The sequence below is a fragment of the Macrotis lagotis genome, chromosome 4 (genome assembly GCF_037893015.1).
Source record: "Macrotis lagotis isolate mMagLag1 chromosome 4, bilby.v1.9.chrom.fasta, whole genome shotgun sequence".
NCBI lineage: Eukaryota > Metazoa > Chordata > Mammalia > Peramelemorphia > Peramelidae > Macrotis > Macrotis lagotis.
This window is the reverse complement of record NC_133661.1, coordinates 77,131,572-77,154,129: the sequence shown is the minus strand read 5'-3', so window position 1 is coordinate 77,154,129 and position 22,558 is coordinate 77,131,572. Positions and strand designations below refer to the sequence as shown.

Genomic DNA, 22,558 nt, shown 5'->3' with positions numbered 1-22,558 from the left:
GACCCTTCAGGGGCCAAGAATGAATAACATTAACATTCATCGAGGACTTTATGGTTACAAGATGCTTTACATTCTCATTTGAGCCTTATGACAACCTTTTGAGATTGGTAGTGTAATGTACACATGTAGGTGCACAGTCCAAACTTCATCCATACCTTGTCTTGGGTGACTTTTCCTTAGTACCCTTATTTTTTTTAAATCTTCATTTTACAGTGAGTAAAATGAAACTCTGAGAGGTTGAAAAATTTATCAAGATCATACAGCTAGGAGCTGGTGGAGATAAGGATCAAACCGAAGTCTTCTGGCTCCAAGTCCAGTGTTATTTTTACTCTATTGTATTCTTCTCAAAGGATAATAAAAACTGATGATGAAGAATAGCAACTAGACCAAAGAAGATATGGAAATGACCACCATGTTTTCAAGCCCTTAAGGGGAACAAAATCTGACAAAGGATACTCTTTATAAAGTATCTCATACATGGAGTACACTTTCTTTTCTTAATTCAGTACTATCCCAATAGTTTTGGGGTCTGTAGTTATCCAGGGAAGACTTTTTACCTTGATTAGAACTTTAGGGATATCTTCTTTCCCCTTTCCCTGAAACAATTTTTCAAACCTAACTGCTTTTGGTGCACATCAAAGTATGCATCTTAGAAATATAAAGTTTTATTTGCTTCTTTCCCTAGGGATAATATGGCACCCCCATAGCTTTTCCTAGTGGTAGAATTTGATGTATGCCTGTGTCTGAAAAGCAGTATAGGTGGCATAGGGGTGATGAGTTAAAAACCTGCCTCAGATATTCAAACTGTGAACCTGGAGAAGCTACTTAACCTCTTAGTTTCAGTTCTCCCATCTGTAAAATGAGGACAAGAATAGAATCTTGGACCTCCCAGGGTTATTGAGATCAAGTGAGATAACATATGCAAAGTGCTTTGTAAACTCTAAGGAGCTACATAGGTGTTTATTGTTGTTGTGGTTATTAAGTAAACACACTGTGCTAGGAATCAGGAGACCTAGTTGTGTGACCTCTGGCAAGTAGATTAGATTCTCTGAATACCAGGTTCCTCATCTGTAAAACAAGGATGATCTCACCTGACCTCCCTCCCTCATGGATTTTTTGGGAGTACCAGATAAATATACTGTATTTGGTATATTTAGCTAGACTTAAGCCGTACATCTTTCACTTGTGTAATGTTATAAGATTAAAAAAATGAGACACTGCCTCTTTCTTTTTTACTTCTCCCCTTCAAAAATAATTCAAACAAACCTTTTCTAAATGCTTATGATCTCAGGCACTGGGGAGACAAAGACAAAAAATGAAAGTCACTAGCATCAAGGAATTTTTATGTTAAACATGGGACAAAATGGCTCCTACATTTTTTTCAGAATTGTTGCATTTCCACCTGTTCTTCCCCATCTTTGTACATGCTCAGTTCTTTAATGACATGAGCCTTCATACCTTGTTTTTTGCAGTGAGATCCTAATTATTCAGGTGCTAATTAGCTCCTGGATTATCCAGACCCTTTGCTCTTCTTTTCTTGTCATATTTTCGATCTCTGAATTCCCTGTTATCACTTTCACCAAGGAAGGGCAGCACCAGGAAGAAGTGGTGAATATAGTTGTAGGTTAGCAGCTCTGGTAAAAGGTTTGGTACAAGGGCAGGTGGAAGTTATTAGTAAGAACTAGATTTTCTTTAATAAACTGTGAATTTCAATTATCTAGTTTCCCCCTAAATCCAATTAGCAAAATAATCAAGAATCTACTGTAACTAGTAAGGGCTACAAACAAAAACACAAAAACAAGAAACTCAATAAATTTTGTCTAGGTAGGAGTAACAATCCATCCAAAAAAGGCACAGGTTAAAAAAGAAATTATGTTGAATTTTGGCAGCAACATATAAAAAGGCTCAGTTTATAGCATTTCAAGCAAAAAAAAAATATCCCAGGTAAGATGTAGCTAATAAAAACAAATAGCACAGTGTCTTAAACATAGTAGTAGCTGTTCAGTAAAGCCTTTTTGAATCCAAGTAAAATTGTACTCTGGTTTCATATTATGGACAATTATAGGAGGAAAGGAAGAAAACTATGCATTCTCTTGTGTTGTCAGTTAAAGTTCAAATTAACTCTAGACAGTAAATCTGGACAAGCAGTCAATATCCCTCTATCCTGAAGTGTTTTGCTCACCCACAATTGAGAAACAGACCTTTTGTTCACCAGGAAACAATGTGTCTGCTTTTGTCTTTGAATTTACAAATTTTTAAATTGACTCTTGAAATAAATGTTTCTTGTATCATGCAATTCTTAAGGTATATACTGAAATAGACTAGGTTTTTGAGGTCTGATAACTTAGTTGTTTTCAATAAGATTATTATCATTAGACTGTAAGCTCCTTAAGGACAGGAACTATCTTTTGCTTCTTTTTGTAACCCCAGTGCTTAACACAGAGCCTGTCACATTAGAAAATGCTTAATAACTTATTGACTGATAGATTTATTATTGCCTGAAAGTCCATTTAACATCCATGGATAGATTGTTCTACCTTTATTTGAATGATTTGGGCTACTTCATTATCTAAGTCTGAGGTTACATTTGAAACCAACATTTACAGAGACCTTTATTATCGTCAAATCCTATCAAAAGGAAGTTTCTTTATGACAAAAAAAGACCATGTTAAAAATAAACCAGGAATCAAACAAAAGTCTTTACAATTTGTGGAAGCTGGACTTCCTGGGCGTGAAGAGAGGACATTTTAGTCAGCACTGGGTCAGTGGCTTTGGTGCTGTCCATTAGTAAAGTGCTGACAGGCCTTAAAAACCTGGCTGAGGGCCTTCTGGGATCACATAGCCTGGCCCACTAGGAAGGTACTTCAAAAGCTCTGGGCAACCTTAGGATAAATAGGCAAGGAACCATAGTCAAGAATCTTGGAAAACTAGGAACAGAACGAGATTAAAATATCCTGGATAAAAGAGGCAAAAATACAACTCAGCTCAAACATTTATTAAGACAATTTAACCCATTTAAATTCAATAAACATTTATTAATTACCTTCCATATGCAAGTCACTATGCTGAGTACTTTGATTGTTAAGGTGAAAAGAGAACAGGGCCTATTCTCAGGCCATAAGGTCCTACAATCTAGTGATGGTGGTGGTGAATATATTATTGGTTTTTTGTGTATGCATATTAAAACATGTTAAAATATTATTTAAAAATAGAAATATTGGAATGGGAAAAACATTGAGCTCTGAATCAGAGAGTCTATGTCTAAGCTCTTGTTCTATCATTTCCCATGCTGTGACCTTGAACAAATCATTTAGTCTCATCCTCAGTTTCTTCATCTCTAAAATGAAGATGCTGCAACTTGCCAGTTTCCATCTCATGGGGTTGTGAGGAAAGCACTCTATTCATTACAAAGCATATAGAAATATGAGAGATGATGATAATGTGTAATAATAAATTGGGGAGATTTAAACAGAATGCCAGAAGGAAGTAATAACTAGCTGGAGAGACTCAAGTAAGACTACAAGGTATCTAACCAAAGATATCTGGTCTTTTTCATTCCTTCTACTTTTTCTCCTCCTTATATCCTCATTTTCTAGGGAGAGATTTTGCTGACTTTTGGAGGGGGGGTATATGTGCCAAAGGAAGCTGATGGTCAGAAATTTGCCAGAAAAATAACAACACTAGAGGTTATACAAGTGACCTTTGGCACATTTGGGAGAATTTTACCTTAGATTCTTAGATCATAAATTGGGAGAATTTTTAGACTTAGATATCTTTCTCTATAAACTGTCTCAATTCATCCTCTTCTTACTATTTATACATCTATCAGTTTAGGTTCAGGGCCCCATCACCTTTCACTTAAAAAGGCCTTCTAATTGTTCTTTTGCCTAAAGTCTCCCCATAATCCAATCTACTTTCTTTACAGTTGGGCAAAGTGATTTCCCTTAAGCATACTTCTGACCATGTCACTCTTTACTCCATCTTAAATCCAATGATCCTTATTTTCACTAGAATCAAATATAATCTCTTCTATTTGTTTGTTAAAGCTGTTCACAACCTGGCCCTAGCTTTTCTGCCTATCTTTCTAGTTCCATCATATGTTGCTTCCATCCCTTACCCACAAAACACTCCATCTTTCATCCCCATGCCTTTGAGTTGTCCTTGTACCTGGAATGTTCTACTTCCTATCTCCATCTCATGGAATCCCTTATTTTCTTCAAACTTCAGCTAAAGCTCCATCTTATACATGAAGCTATTCCTAATCCTTCCAATGGTTAGTGCCCTCCCTTACTCTAAACTGCCTTGTGTCTATTTTGAATTTGGTCTATAAATATATATATTTAGCATCTATTTATATCATCTTCCTCAATAGGACATAAATTCCTTGAGAATAGGGATTGACTTTATTTTTTTTTTATTGCCAGTCCCTAGCCCCTAATAGTTGCTTAATAAACTCTTGCTGATTGATCTATTGATTATCTAGCCCAACCCTCATTTTACAGATGGAAAAACTGAGATTCGGGGAAATTAAATGATTTGCTCAAGGTCAGAAGGCTTACTAGCCGTGTCCTGGCTCCTAGGTCAGAACTCTTTCCTTCACATGAATCTGAAGCATTATGCAAGGGGACAGGAGGAGTCCAAACCAGCTACAAGGATCAGCCTGACAATGCTAGCCAGTCAATAAATGATTAAGTCACATCCAAAAAAGAAGTGAAGCCCTTGCATATAGTAGACACTTGGTAAATATCTGATTAATTGATGACCTCAACATTCAAGGCATTGAATATGTCACATCCTTATTTTAGTAAGTATTTAGTGATATTTTTGTCCTAGACCCCCTCCTCTTTTAATATCCTGGAGTGCATCCCTATGCTTCCTATATTATTTCTTGTTCTGATGGCAGTAATTCTAACAACAAAATGTTTTGCTAGAGCATGATCTCTTTGTTGGTGGAGTAGCTATTGTATTTCTTTGTTTGAGGCCTTTTTATTTTTCCAAATCCAATCCAGGTTTTGTTCTAGTTTGGGCTTGGCCGGGATAATAGATAGTTTTTCCACACTCAGTGGAATAAATCAGTCAGTAAAATAATGAGTTAAACACTATTCACAGCCTTTATCAAACCTTCAAAGTCTCCTCTCTGAAAGGGATCACCTCGGCAGGGGGTGGGGAAGAGGAATTGTGGTCCAGCCTGCAATACTCTGGCTAGAATATGATCAACTTGCAGGGCAGCAATGGGGAGAAACTGCAAGGGAAGAGATTTGAACTTAATCTAAGGGAAAGCTTTCCTCAAAATCAAAACAGTTCAAAAGTGGTGTTGGGTGGTCTCAGGTGGTCATAGGTTCCTCCTCCCCCATAAGAGTGAGCAAAGGCTAAGTGATCACTAGTTATACATGTTGCAGGAGGGATTCAGGGCCAGGAATGGGTTGAACTAGATGATCTCTCCAGCTCAATTTTTGTGATAAGATCCTTGCTTTAGCTCGCTAAATGACTATAATTTTAAATTGGCCACCCCCTAGAAATAAAAGGTCTTTTAAAATGCTTGATGGTCATAATTGATAGTAAGTAAACCCAATAGGCATCCCAGTGACTGGAATATTTTAGACCAGCTCCTGATCTCATCACAGACATTGAGGAGCTAAGCACATGATTTGCCTCATGTACCAATAAAGACATAACCATGCTGAATCTTAGAATACCATTACCTCCTCAGCTCTAAAATTTCTTTTCAGGGCACTAAGTCTCAATTTTTTACATTTGAAACAGGGACAACTTCGGTACAAAAGGATTCTGAAGAATGCTCTGCTTCTGACATGGTCTTATGAGGTTAGTGCTTATAAAACATGTTTTTACCCCAATCCAATCTGTCCTCCACAAGGCTGCCATAGTGATTTTCCTAAAGTACGCATCTGACCATGACACTGATCTCCTTGGCACAGCCAAGTCAATAAACTCCAGTTGATTTCTATTACCTCCAAACTTGAATATAAACTTCTCTATTTGGCATTTAAGGTCCTTTACAACCTGACCCTAACCTACCTTTCCAGTTTTATTAAATATCACTACCCTTCAAGCAGTCTATGGTCCTTCCAAACTGACTTTATTCTTCCTAATCCATAATCTCCCTTGTTCCATTTCTGTGCCTTGGCAATTCCTATGTCTGGAATATCATTTCATCCTCCTTATCTTTCCCTCTTAGCATCCCCAATTCCCTTCAAAACTCAGAATCAAGTGCCGCATTCTAATTGCTAGCATTTATAAGGGTTATATTTAAAAGATTTGCAAAATGTTTTACAAAAATTAACTCATTTGAATTTGCAACAACCTTGGGAGATGGATGCCATTATTATCTCCATTTTACAGATGAGAAGACTAAAGCAAAAAGAAGTTAAGAGATTTGTCCAGGATCACACAGGTATGGTCTAAGGTCAAATTTGAACTCAGGTTTTTAAGACCCCATACCAGAGCTCTATCTACTTGTACTACCTTATTTTCCTGATCTCCCTAGCAACTAGTTCCTTTTTTCCCCCCACCCTTGTATTTATTTTGCATGTACCTATATTTGGATATATCTCTCCAACTGAATGAAAACTCTTTTGAGAGTAGGATCTGTTTCATTTCAGGCTTTGTATCTATAGTATATACCTGGTCCAATGTAAGTGCTTAATAAATGTATGAGGAATAAATGATGATCAGCATTGATGGCTAAGGGAGGCAGAATATTTTTTTGCACTGTGTGTGTATATTTTCCTGGTCCATACACTGTCAAAGGCCCATGACCTTGGATGGGATTGTTCAAAGCTGGGGTCTCAAATCTTCAGTGCTCCTCTGCATGGAAGGCAATCACAAATGCATTTGTTCCAAGGCAGGCAGCTTTATGCACATACTTCTCTTTTCCCCTTCCTTCTCATCCACACATCACTATCTCCACCCCTGCTCTTCGTGCCTATGACATGGCGGTATTTTGGCAAGATAACATTCTGCCATTACTAAGCAGCCAGGAAGAGAGCACTTCCTACACACAACATTCTCTCAAATCTTTGGCATGGCCACTAATACCTTCTTGTATATTTTTTTTATTTAAGCTGAAGACAAATACAAGTGAACAAGGCTAGATCTGGCAAAAATCTTAACTAGGGACTGCTAACCAGGGTTCAGGGACCCTCAAGAGACCCAGGGAGAGATTTTAAGGGAGTCCATGAACTGTGATTAGAAAAATGTTACATCTTTATTTTCACTAACCTCTAACTGAAATTTAGCATTTCCTACAATTATGAATTAAAGTAGAAAACCAACCCAAATACAAAGACATTCTTCAGAGAAGGGGTCCCACCAGAATGCCAAAGTGACCCACAGCACAAAAAAAGGTTAAGAACTCTTGAATAAAGTAATGTTTGTTTTTATCACTCATTTTTTCCATTCTTATTTATGTCTCCATCTTCCCCTCCTCCCCAATCTCCCTGACCAAAAGGTAAAATTGACCCAACATTGCTACGATAAAGCTGGTGAGTATTGATTCTTCTGTACCCAGGAAGCTGGTATCAGGTCAGGAAAAAAAAACACAACCCCATAGAATTGGGGTTCTTAACCTTATTTTGGGTCATGGGCCACCCCTTTTGGTAGTTTGGCCTATGGACCCCTTCTCAGAAGAATGTTTTAAAATGCTTAAAATATATAGGATCATAAAGGAAACCAATTATGTTGAAATATGGTTATCAATTTTAAAAAAAAAAAGTTCACAGTCTCCAGTATAAGAACCTCTCTGCCTTAGAGGGATGATGAGGTTGGAGAGTGTATCACCCCAGAGCTAAAACATCTCTGGTGGTAGAAAAAGGCCTGAGAAAGGAGGCAAGGAAAGCTTTCTCTTTTCTCAAGCTTATTTTATTCAGGGAATGACCCTCTGATGACCTCAGGCTGCTAAAGATTCTAGCCACAGCCTACCCCCCCAAAATCCCTTTACTTCCTTCCTACCGAAGAGCTACCAGATTCAAAAGTCTCCCTCCCTGTTCCCCCAAATGAAGTGATTATACTGTCATCTCCTAGGCTGACCATTTCAGTCTTTTAGAACTCACATTTTCTACTGACTCCACTCTTAACTATATGTATGACAGGGGTGTTTGAGAGTTTGTGAGAATGTGTGTGTGTGTCTGTGTGTGTGTGTGTGTGTGTGTGTGTGTGCGTGTGTGTGTGTGTGAGAGAGAGAGAGAGAGAGAGAGAGAGAGAGAGAGAGAGAGAGAGAGAGAAACAAGAACCAAGGAGCAAGAAGGAATAGGCTACTGACCCTGACCTAATAAAGTTTGACAAATAGTCCCAATAGGGCATACTATAGTTCTCTTATTCTCAATATTCAGTCCCATAGTTAGCCAAAACAAGAATGGGCTATACCATAGGCATATAATAATATAATTAATGAATTAAAACCAATGATAATATATTTCAGGGAGAAGGGTATGCAGGTTACATTGTGTAAGAGAAAGAACTCTCCCTTAGGCACAAGAAAACCAAACTTCAGCTCCTGGCTTTTCCATATACTGATATTGCAATGCTGAATAAGCCTCCTGATATCTCTGGTCTTCAATTCTTTCTGCTGCAAAATGAGGGGCTGCTTAACTTGTTTGTATGTAGATAGATTTCAGGGGATCCATGAACTTGTAAGGGGGAAAAGCCCACACATCTATATTTGCTTTATAATCCTGTTATTCTTGACCAACAAAGGGGTCCATAACATACCTGTTAAGAATTAGATCCCTTGACTAGATGATATTTCAAGTTTCTTCTGGCTGCAAAATTCTATAATACAGCATTTCTGAAATATATTTTTGAAGATGAAATTTCAAAGAAAGTCATCCTGGTGCAAGTTAACAAGTGCAAAGAGTCAAAACCAGTTTAAGTGTTGTAAGCCTGTTTTTAACATTATTAGCTTCCTCTGCAGAAGTAGAAATAATGTTTTCTTCCTTTAGATTAATTTATTCTAAATGGGAATTGTTTGGGCATTGAAAAAGCAAGAAAAAACTCATCTTTCTTTTCCAGTTCATGGATAAGTAGAAAAAATAGGTAAAGATTAAGCTAGCTACACAAAGCAATATTTTAAATTTATGTCAATGTGAATGAAATTAATATCTTTTAAAAACCCACATTTCTGACAAAGTTAAAAACTACAACTTCTTTTGTTCAAATGATTACATATCTCTGTGGTAGGGGGAAAATCCTTTCAGAATATATAAATGTGGCTTTACTTAAACAAACAAGAGACAAAACCAGGGTATCCAGCTCTGGATTTGGAGCTGGAGGTCTTGTATTTGTACAATACATACTGCTATTTACTAGCTGTGCGACCTTGGGTAAGTCTTTATTCTTCTGTGTCATCGTTTATTTGGCAAATAAGGGATTTGAGCTGGGTAGGATGTTTGAGATCCAGCTTCCATCAGCTAGCAAATGACTTTTAAATTTGCAGTGAGGTCATTTAAACCTTAGAAGCTACAAATCACGTCTTGATTTATTGTTTTGTTGACTGTCTAGACTTAAGAAAGTGAGGGAGAAAATATTAATGATGTAATTTAATCTTAAAAGTGCATCCATTGCATGTTTTTTTTTCTTTTGGAGAGCCTGTTGTTAAATGTTTAACAGCACATCCCTGACCTGTATTCCCTTCTTTCTCTTACATTTATGAGAATCTCATATATTTCTGATGGGGGAGATATCTTTCTAGGCAGTAGGGCTAAAGTATTCTCTAAATATTCATAAATAGTCTGTTGAATTGCAGAGGGTTCACCTCACAAGAAACTGAGTGGCTGCTTCAAATCATATTTGACATATAAAACCAGGATCAATTTTCCAATGCAACTATAAAATTAGACAGGAAGCATATCAAAAGAAGCTATTGTTTTAAAGCATGGCATTCCCCTTTAAAGTAAACCACTCCCTGAGCTATGAAGATGTCATGAAATTTTAGAGTTAGAAGACACCTTAGCAATAATGTTCAGTTCCATCTTTTCATTTTACAGATAAGGAAACTGAGGCCTTGAGAGATTAAAGTGAGTTGCCCAATAAGAGTTAAAACTTTATCAACAAGCACTTCATTGAGGGGTAGGGGTGGCATAAAGTGTGTGTGGGAGGATTAACTAGGGATTTAAATACTGATTTAATCCTATAGCTTCAAGTATTTATTAACTGTCTAAGGACTAAGCCAAGCACTGGGGTCCAGAGAAAATTGTCATTTTCCTGCCCCCCAAAACTTATATATTCCATTGTTAATTTGACTAGAGCTCCTATTGGTTGGCAGAAGATCACCTCAGACCTTTGGGAATATAAAGGAAGTAGCAGTTTCTACAGAAGACAAGAATGGCAAAACCAGATTTTTCTAGTCTGCTGATATGAGCCTCTGGAATGGGAGAAAGGGAAGCACCTGGCTTTCCAATGTACACATGGGGAATCAGGGAGCAAAATCTCCAGTGACCAGGAGGCATGTGTGTGTCTCTCTCCAAAATATAAGCCCAGCCTGCCCCATGAAACACATGGAAGAGACAATATGCCAAGAGAAATTTTGCACCTGCAGGTGAACAGATCTGCAGTCAGCATGCATAGGCACTCTCCCAGCAGAGGTTCTGAAAGCTGAGCCCAGACCATCCCCCCTGCCCCCCCACTCCAGCTATGGTGATGGAGACCCAAAGGAGAAAAAAAAATAACCCAGCACAAAAAAAGAGTGGTCAGTTTCTGTTCCTCCGTGAGTCAGACACATGAACACTCCCTCCATCACAATTAACAGGAGAATCTGAAACACAACAAACTCACCGGCAACATGCTCAAAATCAATGGCATCGATACCCAGAACTGAGACACCAAAAAAACCTATTTGAAGAGCAAACACTCAGAGCAGCAGTCCTCTGTGTGTTGCAGAGAACACATCACACAGCCTCCTAACAAATCCACCACAAGGTCAATGGACCCAACATGAGTTGAAATGCAGGTGCTTTCCAAAGGCCAAGTATCTTGCTTCCATTCTATGTCTAAACCCTCCACTTCATCAAATATAGGCTCAGCAATCAAACTGAGGAGGAGCAGAGGATTTAGAGCTAGAAGAGATCTTGGCCAAATCTCTTATTTTATGGACAATAAAACTGAGACTGAAAGAGGAAAGATTTGTCTAAGATCACACAGCAAAATCCAAACAAGGACTAGATCCAGGTTCACTGACTCCAAGTATTTCCACACTCCCGTGATGCCTATAGGAATCATACCCCTGCTAAAACCAAGTGATTCAAGTCAATGATGAGAAGCAGAAAAAAGAAGAGGAGGAGGAGGGAGAGGAAGAAGGGGAGGGTGAGGGCAAGGGTAAAGAGAGACAGAGGGAGAGGAAAAGAAGGAGGAGAGGGAGGAAGTGGTGGTAAAGGAAGAGATGAAAGAGAAAGAAGAGGAAGAGGAGGGGAGGGGGAGAAGAAAAAGGAAGAGAAGGAGAAGATGACTTGAATGGAAAGCAAATTGAATTAGGAGGGAGGACAGCTTGGCTTCAAATTGTATGTCAGTTGTATGTCCTTAAACTTAACTTTTCTGAACCTCAGTTGCTATGTATAAAACCAATCCCTTTAGTTTACCTAAAGGAAAAGGTTGGGATCAAATCCATTGAGGCTTCTTTTACCTCTAAGATTATTCATTCTATAAAGTAAAAGTATGATCATACTTGAAATTATCACCAGTGGACCAGATTCTGTATGAAGGACAAAGTCACTGTCAATGTATCTTACTTAATTCTAGTCCTCCCAGATTAGTCAATAAGTCAATTTGCATTTATTAGGCACATATTATATGCCTAAAGAGGCAACTAGATGATTCGGTGGATGGAATAGTGGGTCCGGAGTCAGGAAGACCTGAATTCAAATCCAGATTCAGATACTGTGTGACCCTGGGCAAGTCACTTTAACCTCTTTTGTCTTAATTCACTAAATCAAGAAATGGCAAACCACTACAGTATTTTTGCCAAGAAAACTCCATGAAATGGTCAGAAAGAATAGGACATAAATGAACAACCAACCAATAACAATTGTGCTAGGCACTCTATCAAGCATTAGAAATACAAATATAAATAAAAAGAAAGGTCCCTGCCCTCAGGGAGCTTACATTTCAATGGGAGAATATGACACATAAAAGGGCGCTGAAAAAGAGGGAGAAAAGATACCTGCCCTTTCCCAAAATGAGGGTCCTGTGAAGAATTCATTTATGAAAGAAGAGACTGCAGGGATGGAAGGAGGAGGTAGCTAAAATGGTGGGAAAGTTTGGGAATGCAGCATCAGCAATTTTGACTTGTTTCCCCCCCTTCCTCCCCATCTCAGTTCCTGAAAGCTATAGTAACTATACCTTGGAATGACTTACAGGAACTCTAGAATGTTTCCCTCTAAATATTGAAGACTGGAAAATGGTTTAGATGTGATTTTATTTCAAAGCAATGGGTAGGCTAGATAATCTCATGGTGATCAGTGGATCTTTACATTGAAAGACATCCAAGAGATCATCTAGTCTAACCTTCATCTGCTGGATGAACTGGCTTCTACACCAGCTTGGGTAAGTGACTATCCATCCTCTACTTTATAACTTTATATTCTAAGCATTTCTAGGTATCCAACTCTTGGTTATCCAGTCCATAGGAAGGGAAACGATGACAAATCATTCTTAACAAGATTCAATAGAAAAAACATTTTGATAACACAAAAAGTTATTTTTACCATTGGAGTTCATTTTTGTACTTAAATGAGCATGAATGTGTCTAATGCTCTGAGAATTTACCACACTTCAAACCAGATAATGAAGCCACAATGAAAACCTGACCCAGGAACTAAGAAAGCTGCCCAGTTTGATCAGTCTAAACTCTGATTAACTCCTTCCCTGCCTCCCATTCCTTGCTGGGGAGAGAGAGCATCACCTCTCAGATGGATAACTGTCAAACATGAGTGTCTCTAAGATTTATCTGAATGGCTCATACAATCTTTTCTCGGGGAAAAAGGTGGGATGGGGGTTAAGTATTTTTTTTTGAAAGAATGTCTCAAGGAACTGAACCAAAACCAGGAAAGATGAAATTCTGTTTCGTGTAGGATAGTTCCAAGATGGCAATCAGAGAAAGAAGTGATAGACACACACAAAATGGACTTCCAACTTTGCTGTAGATAATCCACAAAATAGATACCACACAACAACTTGCTTCTCAACTGTTTGGGACATTGAGTAACTATTTCTTGAGCTCCCAGGGAGAAAAAAATCTCTATTGAAAAGAGACATTTTCTTTATATAAGGGGAAAACATCCAATTGATCAAACAAGGAAGGTGAGCTGGTCATGAGCCAAAGTGATGGAATTCATTTGGAGAGTACTATACTGGTAACTAACCACAAAATGTTAAAGACCTAGAAGACTGGTCAGATCCACTATAAAGGAATTTTAGGAAGATGTAGCCATGAATTGGGTAGGATAATGTGTTGTGAATGGGTTGTATCTTTGATGGAGTACTTTGATGTGTCTTACATTGATGAAATTATAAAGCAATTGAAAAATAAGAAGGGAAAAAGACAAAAATGAATCATTAGCATTTGGAAAGAGAAAAAAGCAGTTTCTTGACACATGACAAAAATGCCTTCATATCCAATGAATAAGAATCTGGGAAGGTAAATGGGAGAAGGAATGGATATTTGATATGGAAAGCCCATGTATGCTCAGATAAGTGTCCTGGCTGTACTGGTCTCAGTAAACTAGTGTACTTGCTATGGTGGTCAACCAACCATCTTTCAAATTTAAGGGATAAAAAAGACTAAAAGGTCCTCAGTAAAATTCATTCCCAGAGAAAGGGAGGACAGGGGAAGGTCTTTGGAAGAGGACTTCTGGGTTTTGTTTTTTCTTTATTTTTATTCTTTGCACCTGAAAGACGAGTTGTGAGAGGTATAATATGGCCCGTGACTTTGCTATTTCAGTTTGCCTTTGAGGTAGCTGCCAAGGGGCTATAAATCAAAAGAGAAAAAAAAGCAAGCAAGCAGCACCAGGCTGTCTTTGCTTCTTCCCTTGAAGCTTAGATAAAGTCTATTCAACTGTGCAAACCCCAGGCTCTCTCTATGGTATGCTGGGAGTGGGACTTTACTGGTTCCTGAAAACTGAATAGGGAAAAATAAACTGAGTTCAACTAAGTGGTCAGGACAGAAGGTCTAAGGAGCATTCCCCATGCAGCATGTGAGCTGGCTATATGGTTGGGAGAGAAACACAAATGCAGTCTGCAGTGAAAAAAACTTTTTGGGTAGAGGGAGTCTCAAGAGCATGACATGGGAGAACCATTTATTTATTGTTTGAAAAATGGCTTTCTTTTCCTGAGCTTAGAATTCATCAAATAAAACTAGCACTTCCATACATGGAGTAGGAGAGACAGAGAGACAGAGAGAGAGAGAGAGAGAGAGAGAGAGAGAGAGAGGCTCAGAGACAGAGACAGACATCTTATCAAGAATAGCATGCCTCTCTTATGTACAACTTGCTTTTAAGATAGTAATAGTAAACACTTAGAGTTTTAAAATTTGTATAACATGTTATAGATAATTATAACTGTATATTATAATATATAATTATATTATGTATTCTGTATTATATATAATAAAAATATATTATTTCAGTTAATCCTCACAACAAGATAGTGCTAACAAGGTGGTGCTATTATTATTCCCATTTTACAGATGAGTAAGTTGAGGCTGAGAGAGGTTATGTAACTTGTTCAGAGCCACTAAGCTAGTAATTATCTGAATCAGGATTTGAACTGAGGTCTTCTTGACTGCAAGTCCAACACTCCATCTATTGAATCACCTACATAATACATTAAACATGTAACTTTAAAAGCTGTCCTATTTATATATGATTCTTTTTCTCCTTTCTATTTTCTTCTATACATTAAATTTTTTTCAATAACTATTTTATTTTTGCTATCTGACTGTGATTCATTTAGTCTTCCTTTCCAGAGCTCCCCAATTAAAGTCATTTAAGGACTTTTAAAACACAGCTCTCTCTCCTCTGGAGTTATTACTCTTCCTTGTTCATTAACTCAGAAACTTTTTTCTTAGTCTTCTGCCTCACTTTTGGGGACCCAAACCCTTTCTCACAGGAGTCAATTTAATTTAGTAAACATTTATTAAATGATTATTATGAGCAAAGCACTGTGTGAGCTGCTGAGACACATGGACAAAAAGAAAACTGACAAATTAAAAAGTCCCAGTCATTGAGAAGTCAATGTTCTACTGGGAGATCCAAAATGAAAACAGATAAGTTGGAGCTAGTTGGAGGAGAGTGAGAGTGCTAATGACTAAGGGGAATCAGCAAAGACTTTCTGGAAGAAGTGGCACCTGATCCGAGGCCAAGAAATTTAAGAGAAAGGGAGGATGACTTTCCAGATCTGAGAGATAGTCTGTGTGAAGTCAATCAGAAGTTAAGTGACTTAGCCAGAGTCACACAGCTGAGGCCAAATAATCCTTAGGCAAAACCATTTTATTTCTCTCTACCTCAGTTTCCTAAACTATAAAATGTAGGGAAATTATAACATCTCTCTCCCACATTTGTTGTGAGGATCAAATGAAATAATATTTGTCAAGTGTTTGGCACATAGTAGGTACTAAAGAAATGGTTATTCCCCTCCTTTGCAACTTCAAGCCTTAGAGAGTTGTCTAAGGGTAACCCAAAGGTTAAGCAGGTTTCCCAGACTCCACAGCTAGATTGCTTACAAAGCCGGATTTAAGACCGGGTCTTCCTACCTCAGAGGCTGGGTCTCTATCCACTGTACCACTCACCTCTCTGAGTTGTGTGTGTGTGTGTGTGTGTGTGTGTGTGTGTGTGTGTGTGTCTATGTACACACTCTCTTCCTTCTTCTCCCGCTTTTCCCTTCTCTTTTTCCCTCTCCCTCTCCTTTTTCTTCTTTTACTCTCCCTTCCCTAAAGCATCCCCCTCCCACCTCTACATCTTTGTTCTCACTTATTAGAATGCTTCTTACAAAAATGCAAATGATCATTTTCTATGCCTGCCCATTCTGTGCAACTCTTAATCTGTGTCCAAACATATATGTACAACTCAGAGTAATGCTTATACACAGTCCCATAACTGTCAAATTAGGAGCCTCTGCCCTCTTTTCTGTTACTTTGCCACTATTATTGTAGAAGTAGAAGGTCCCACACATGTATATTTGTGGACATATAAACACACAGAATGACATGCACATACATGTAGACTATATACATGGCACATACTACACTCCTATACACGGAACATGGGTGGGTAGAAGACCTGACTTTCCAACCCATCCAGAATAAACATAATGCTGTCTTTTTTTTTGGTGATGGGCCTAGAATCAGAAAGACTCATCTTTCTGAGTTCAAATCTGGCCTTAGACACCTATAAGCAGTGTGACCCCAGGGAAGTCATTTCGCCACATTTACCTCAGTTTTCTCATTTGTATAATGAACTGGAGAAGGAAATAGCAAACCACTCCAGTATCTCTGCCAAGAAAATTTCAATGAAGTCTCAAAGAATCAGATATGACCAAAATGACTCAACAACATTTGCTACCCATGTGACACTGAGTGAATCATTTCATTTTTAAGGGCTTTAGCTTCCTCACCTTTAAAATGAAGGGATAGGATTAGTTTCCTTTCATATTTACACATAGCAAAGATACTGGAGTAGTTTGGGACTCTCTATTTATCCCATAAACAGAAGCTAAACTGAGCTTGTTATTGCTAGCAAGAGTCACCAAGAGCCATTTGTTTGATCTTGATTTCTTCATTAGAGTTTGGAGAGGCTGGGCTCATGAAGGAGAAATAATGCCAGAGTGATCCTGATCCAGAAAGGTTTTGCTTGCCCAGAGTGCTGAAGGATACTCAAACTTATTACCAGGTCTCATTCCTCAGTTGACCCTGCCCTTGAGGATGAAGTAATGAAAAGGGGTTTTGGACTCTTAGCCCACATCTTCATTGAGAGTCCACAAGTTAAGTTTACCTTTTTCTTATTGGGGAGGCCCAAATAATGTGTTATCAAAAAGCGCAAGTATTTAAGCTAACCCAAGACCCCATTTCTTAGTCTTTGGTATTGAGACAAACAATTGCCTATCAATTTCTTAATTATTGACTAGCCTAATTAATAAATCCATCTTTAATACCTAGAAACTTTGTCTCCTGGAATTTTGTTTGAGATGCCAAGAAAACTCTAAATGTGATCATGAAGAATTGGACATGACTGAAATGACAGAACAGCAACAACCATCTTCCTTGTTCCCCATACAATTCAAAAATTCCAGGAATCTGTAGAGTCAGTATTAGAAAGGATAAAGTCACGTCTGCTGCCTCCATACCTGGGAAAGTTCCCTGAGCCAGGGCACTGAACTTTGTAATGGCCTGGCTGTTTCTACAGGGTTATCCCTGCAAGAGTAAATAGAGGAATCTTGGTAGGAGGTGACAAGAAAATGGTACCTACCCTGCCACTACGATCTCAAAGTCCCCGTCATGGTCCACATCGGTGACAGCCACACCATAGTTGAGCTGGGTAGGGTTGCTGTCATAGTCGGGCGGCAGAACAGAGTTGGTGACTGCAGTAAACATGGGTTCAGCTCTCTGAGACCCCTCACCAGGAGACAGGAACCATCCCAGCAACAGTAACAGCAGAAGCATCCTCAGCAGCATCTGAAACCAAGGCCAACAAGTTTCAAGGGGTAGTCATTGTTTTTGGGAATGATGGGGACCAAGCAGGTCTGAGTTTTTTCATAGAAATATGATGGGATTAAAATATGTCCAACCACTACACAGGAGGCTTAATCATCAACCAGGTGGTTCAAAACCAAGCAATGAAAGGAGACAAAGGAAAATAGATCATAAGAACAGAAATCAGAAGTTGGAAAGCACCTAAGAGGTCATCTAGTCCAAATCTTTCTTTTTATAGATGAGGAAAATGGGGCCCAGAGAGTTAAGTGACTTGACTAGGGTCACACAGGGAATAAACAGCAGAGCATGAATTTGAAGCCAGATCCCCGATTTGAAATCCCATAGCATCATGCTGTCTTAGTCTCCTAGAGGTTCAGGTAAAGGCAATCAAAGTCATTAGGGGTAAGCTGTGGTGAAGAATTTCTTAGATGGTATTTATTCTAACAATGAGAAGCTAGATGGCACAATGAATAGAGAGCCAGACCCGGAGTTAAGAAAATCTGAGTTCAAATCTAGTCTCAAGACACTAGGCTGTGTGACCTTGAAGGAATGAGTCACTAAATCCTATTTGCCTCAGTTTCCTCATATGTAAAATGAGCTGGAGAAGGAAATAGCAAACCTCCATAGCATCTTTGCCAAGGAAACCCCAAATGAGACCATAGACAGGCACAATTGAAAAGAACTAAACAACAACATTCTAACAAGCAGCCAAGAAGGAATTAGTATTTGATACCTCTCTGAGCCAACTTCCACCTCCTGCCCAGGGCCCTGCCTTTAAAACCAGGAAACAAAGTCATTGCAGCCAGGGCAGACATACCAGCAGAATCTAGCTGGCACTGCATCAGTCACTTGGAGAAATTAAACCATCTTATGCGTGTTTTATTATAAATTAATTATGTATAATACATTGTATAATTCATTATTATATCTCTAACATAACTCACAGTGTTGCCAAGCTGCCTGGGGCCATGGGAAAGGATGGCACACACCCAAGAGACAGATGCAAAGGGCCAAAGTAGGAACTCCCTCCCATTCTACGGTACAGCAAGGGAGACACTTAAGTTCCTATAGATAGCATCAACCTGACTATTCTTGTAGTCTTGTAGAAACCACACTGAGGGGGCTAAAGGCTCAGCTGGAACCCATCCTACAACTACTGCCCGGACCAAATCCTCTGAAGGGGATGTTGTGGCTGCTTGCTTCCAGAGGCACCTCACCTCTTGTTGATGGAACAAATCCTGCTGGCGTGTCAGAGCATTTGGGAAAAATCAGCCAGCAAGATCTGGGTCTGAGTGAGGCTGATGTCTTAATGAAGGGGAATACAAATGAAGATGGTTCTCACGTGGGAAAGACAGACACACACACACACACACACAGGCCTTTAACTAGGCAGGAGTCGTTAATAACCCATGGAATAAGCAGGGACTCATGAGGGTCTAGAGGATGACACTGCTTTACTAGAGCAAAGAGAACAGGCTCTGAATCCTGGCTCAAGCACCTAATAATTATATGACCATGGGCAAGTCTTGGGATTGCAGATTTATAACTAAAATTGCCAACTAGGACAACCTCCTCATTTTTGTAAGATGAGAAATTCAGAGGTCCCAGGGAGGTTACTGACTCACCTAAAGTTAAATGTTGGAGATGGGATTTGAACCCAGGTCCCCCGACTCCCTCTGGAGCCATTCATCTTTCCACTATTGTTCATCCTTCATTTTCAAAGAGAACCAATGACATCACAGGGTAATGTCTTGACTTTGGGCATGAACTGGATTTAAATGAAGCTGAGCTGTACAGAGCTGCACAAAGCTGCCAGCCAAACTCTCTTCCTGAGTCATCTAGTGCCAAGACAAAACTCATGACAAACTGCTGTGGATCCAGGATGTATATTATTTAGCCTCTTTGAGGACCATATTCCCTATCCATAAAATGAGACAGGTTGGATTAGATGATAATAATAACTAGAATTAATTGAGTAATGTATGGTTTGTAAAGTTCTTTATATTCATTTTCATTTGATCCTCACAATAACCTTGTGAGTTGATTCTGACAGATATCACCCCTATTTTACAGATAAGAAAACTGAGAGGTTGGGTGACCTGCCCATAGTCCCATGATCCAATGATCATAAGAAAAGACATTTCCTAAAAGGAAAAGGAAAAGCACAGTTTTGCCACTTGGGCCTCAGTTTCCTCATCCATAAAAATGAAGGAGTCATACAAGATGACCTCTAAGGTCCCTTAAAGCTGTAAATCTTTCAAACTTCAATTACTGGTCAGAAAATTGCTTCTAAGATGACTCTTAGGAAAGAAGATTCTAATCTCATCTTCAAAAGGAAAGTAATGGATGTTCCACTGAGTGAGGTGCCCCAAATTACTAGGAAATCTATAAAGAATAACAGCTTTCACTTTGTTGCTTTAGGGGATCATAGAACTGGTGTTAGAAGATTTCTTAGAGGTCATCTAATTCAACTGTCTCTCTTTTTACACATGAAGAAACTGAGGTTCAGAGAGATTAAATCCAGTAAGGAATAATGGTTGGCATTGGACTTGGATTCAGTTAGACCAAGGTTTGAATTCTAACTTTGACACATATTGTCTATATGACCATGGGGATATCACATAACCTTTCTTAAACTCAGTTTCCTCATCTGTGAAAAGGGATCAACTCACAGAACTGTTGTGAGGCTCACATGAGATAATGCATATAAAGTGCCTTGAAAATTTTAAAGTTCTATGTAAATCAATAATAATGATGATGATGATGATGATACCATTGTCCAAAGTTATTCAGAATCAGGATTTAAACCCAGATCCTTTTAACACCAAGTTCAAGATCATTTCGAATACACCACAAAGGCTGTGAAATGAATCTATTCAAGGACTTTACAACTCAATGATATAGTTTTAATTTTGTGATAGATCGTATTTTTGAATCTGTCCATTCATTAAATGAATTGATACTGCGGTTAAGTTAGTTATATAATTATGGAATCATTGATTGGAAGTTGGAAGAAACCATTTAGCAATCCAAACTCTCTCCTTAATTTTATAGATAAGAAATCTAAGACTTTGCTTCTCTGCAGTATAAAGTGGATACATTGATCCTTCCTATGCCTTCCAATTCTGTTCACCCCATGTCACTCTCAAACTCAGACTGAGCTTCTCCCCCCCCACTCTGATCTCAACATTTTTCAGAACTCTTCACCTTGATATGTTTTTTAAAGCACTATTTCATGCAATTTTTAAAACAAGTCAGTGAGGTAGATTCTGTTGTTATCCCCATTTTACAGATGATAAAACCAAAGCTGAGAGACCACTACACTGCCCAGAAGGTTATACTACCCAACAAATACAAGCTTCTAAGGTCAAATTTGAACTCAAGTCTTCTTGCTTTTAAGTCAAGCATTCTAGCTCTCTAGCATAGTTACTTGCTTCTTGAAGTTATTTAAATATAGTTTCAGTTATTTCTTCACATGTAATAAGAAAGTCATTGATAATAGGAGTGTACTATTTTCTGCAATCCTTGATTAGCCTGAGCTTGTTTGCTAGGTAGTGTGATAGGTAGAGTGCTGGATTTGGGAGTGAAGAAGATCTGAGTTCAAATTCTGCCTTGGACCTTGGGGAAGTCATATAACCTTTCCTCAGCCTCAGTTTCCTTACCTCTCATATGGGTACAATAATAGTTACAATGTCTCAAAGATGTTATCTCCTAATTGAGCACTATTGTAACATCCAAAAGACAATGCATATATACACACATATGTAAATACAAAGTGCTTTGCAAATCTAAAAGTATACAGTTGCCAGCTATTAGGGAATGGATTACATATTATCAGAGAACAAGTCATTTTTGCCAGTCCCCTCCTTTGCTTTGAATTGCCATATTTCTCTTTCTCCATATATGTTGACCTGCTTCACAGGCGAATAGATGAGAGGGAAAGAAAACTCCCATGTCCTACGTATGGTAGGGAAAATGGGGTGTTCTAGAGCTGGAAGACTTGCTGTTGGTATCACACACTGTGCATAATATCTGGAGATAGCGCTACAAGTATGGGAAGTGAAGAATAGCTATTTAAAAAGAAACAGACACTAGGAAGGGGGCTGGTATCGCTTGCTCCAAGCAACTTATGGCAGTAAGAAAGAGTGTTTGGTAAGCATTCTCATAGATACTAACTCCATTTTACAGATAAGAAAACCATGAGAGGGTGAATTGGGACTATGAAGGCAAGGGAATCAGTTGAAGCTGGGAACAGTGGGAGCTGTGTTTGACCTTGGGAGTTTTCCCTTCCTCACCATCACCATAGTGCGTAAAATCATGAGTATCTAAAGCTGCATATGGGCTACGCCTTGTTCAACAACCAGGTCTTCAAAAATATGGCACACAATTTCAAGTTTAATCTTTATTATCATAAAGATTATTTTTGCTTATTTACTCAATAATAAAGATTACTAATATTTTCTCCATCATTTTCTTAGATCAACAAGACACTAAATCAAGCCCTAATTTGTAGCATTTGCTAATTCCCAAAGTGTAAATGATCACAGTGAAAATTTAACAATTGGCTCTTGTGAGCTGGTATGAGTTGGTTTTAGCACACTCCTGTTTGCATTACTGTGTTTCCATAAGGTATGTGCCAGAATTGGAAAAAGTAAGCTATATTGAGAGTCATGCTCCAGATCCAGCTGAAGGCCGCCTCTCTGAATTGCACCAGCTGAACTTACTCCCTAATGCTCATTCTCTAGAAAGGATGCCCAGTGGGTACTCCCTAACTATCAGGAATTTCTTGCATTCTGGCCAAATGATTCAAGTGGAACATGAACAAGGAAATAAGAGGACAAAGCAACAAGGCAAGAAAGAAAAGGG

At 38.6% G+C, this 22,558-nt stretch overlaps 1 protein-coding gene across 3 annotated transcripts in view; it reads right to left on the bottom strand.

Moving 5' to 3' along the window:
• The window catches only part of LOC141521072 (cartilage acidic protein 1), a 208,032-nt gene that overhangs the window by 151,337 nt on the left and 34,137 nt on the right, over positions 1 to 22,558 (bottom strand). For all 3 annotated transcript variants that reach the window (XM_074233192.1, XM_074233193.1, XM_074233191.1), the window contains exon 2: positions 17,469 to 17,674. In XM_074233192.1, coding sequence (XP_074089293.1) covers positions 17,469 to 17,674 — 206 coding nt within the window. The remainder of the gene's footprint in view (positions 1 to 17,468; positions 17,675 to 22,558) is intronic.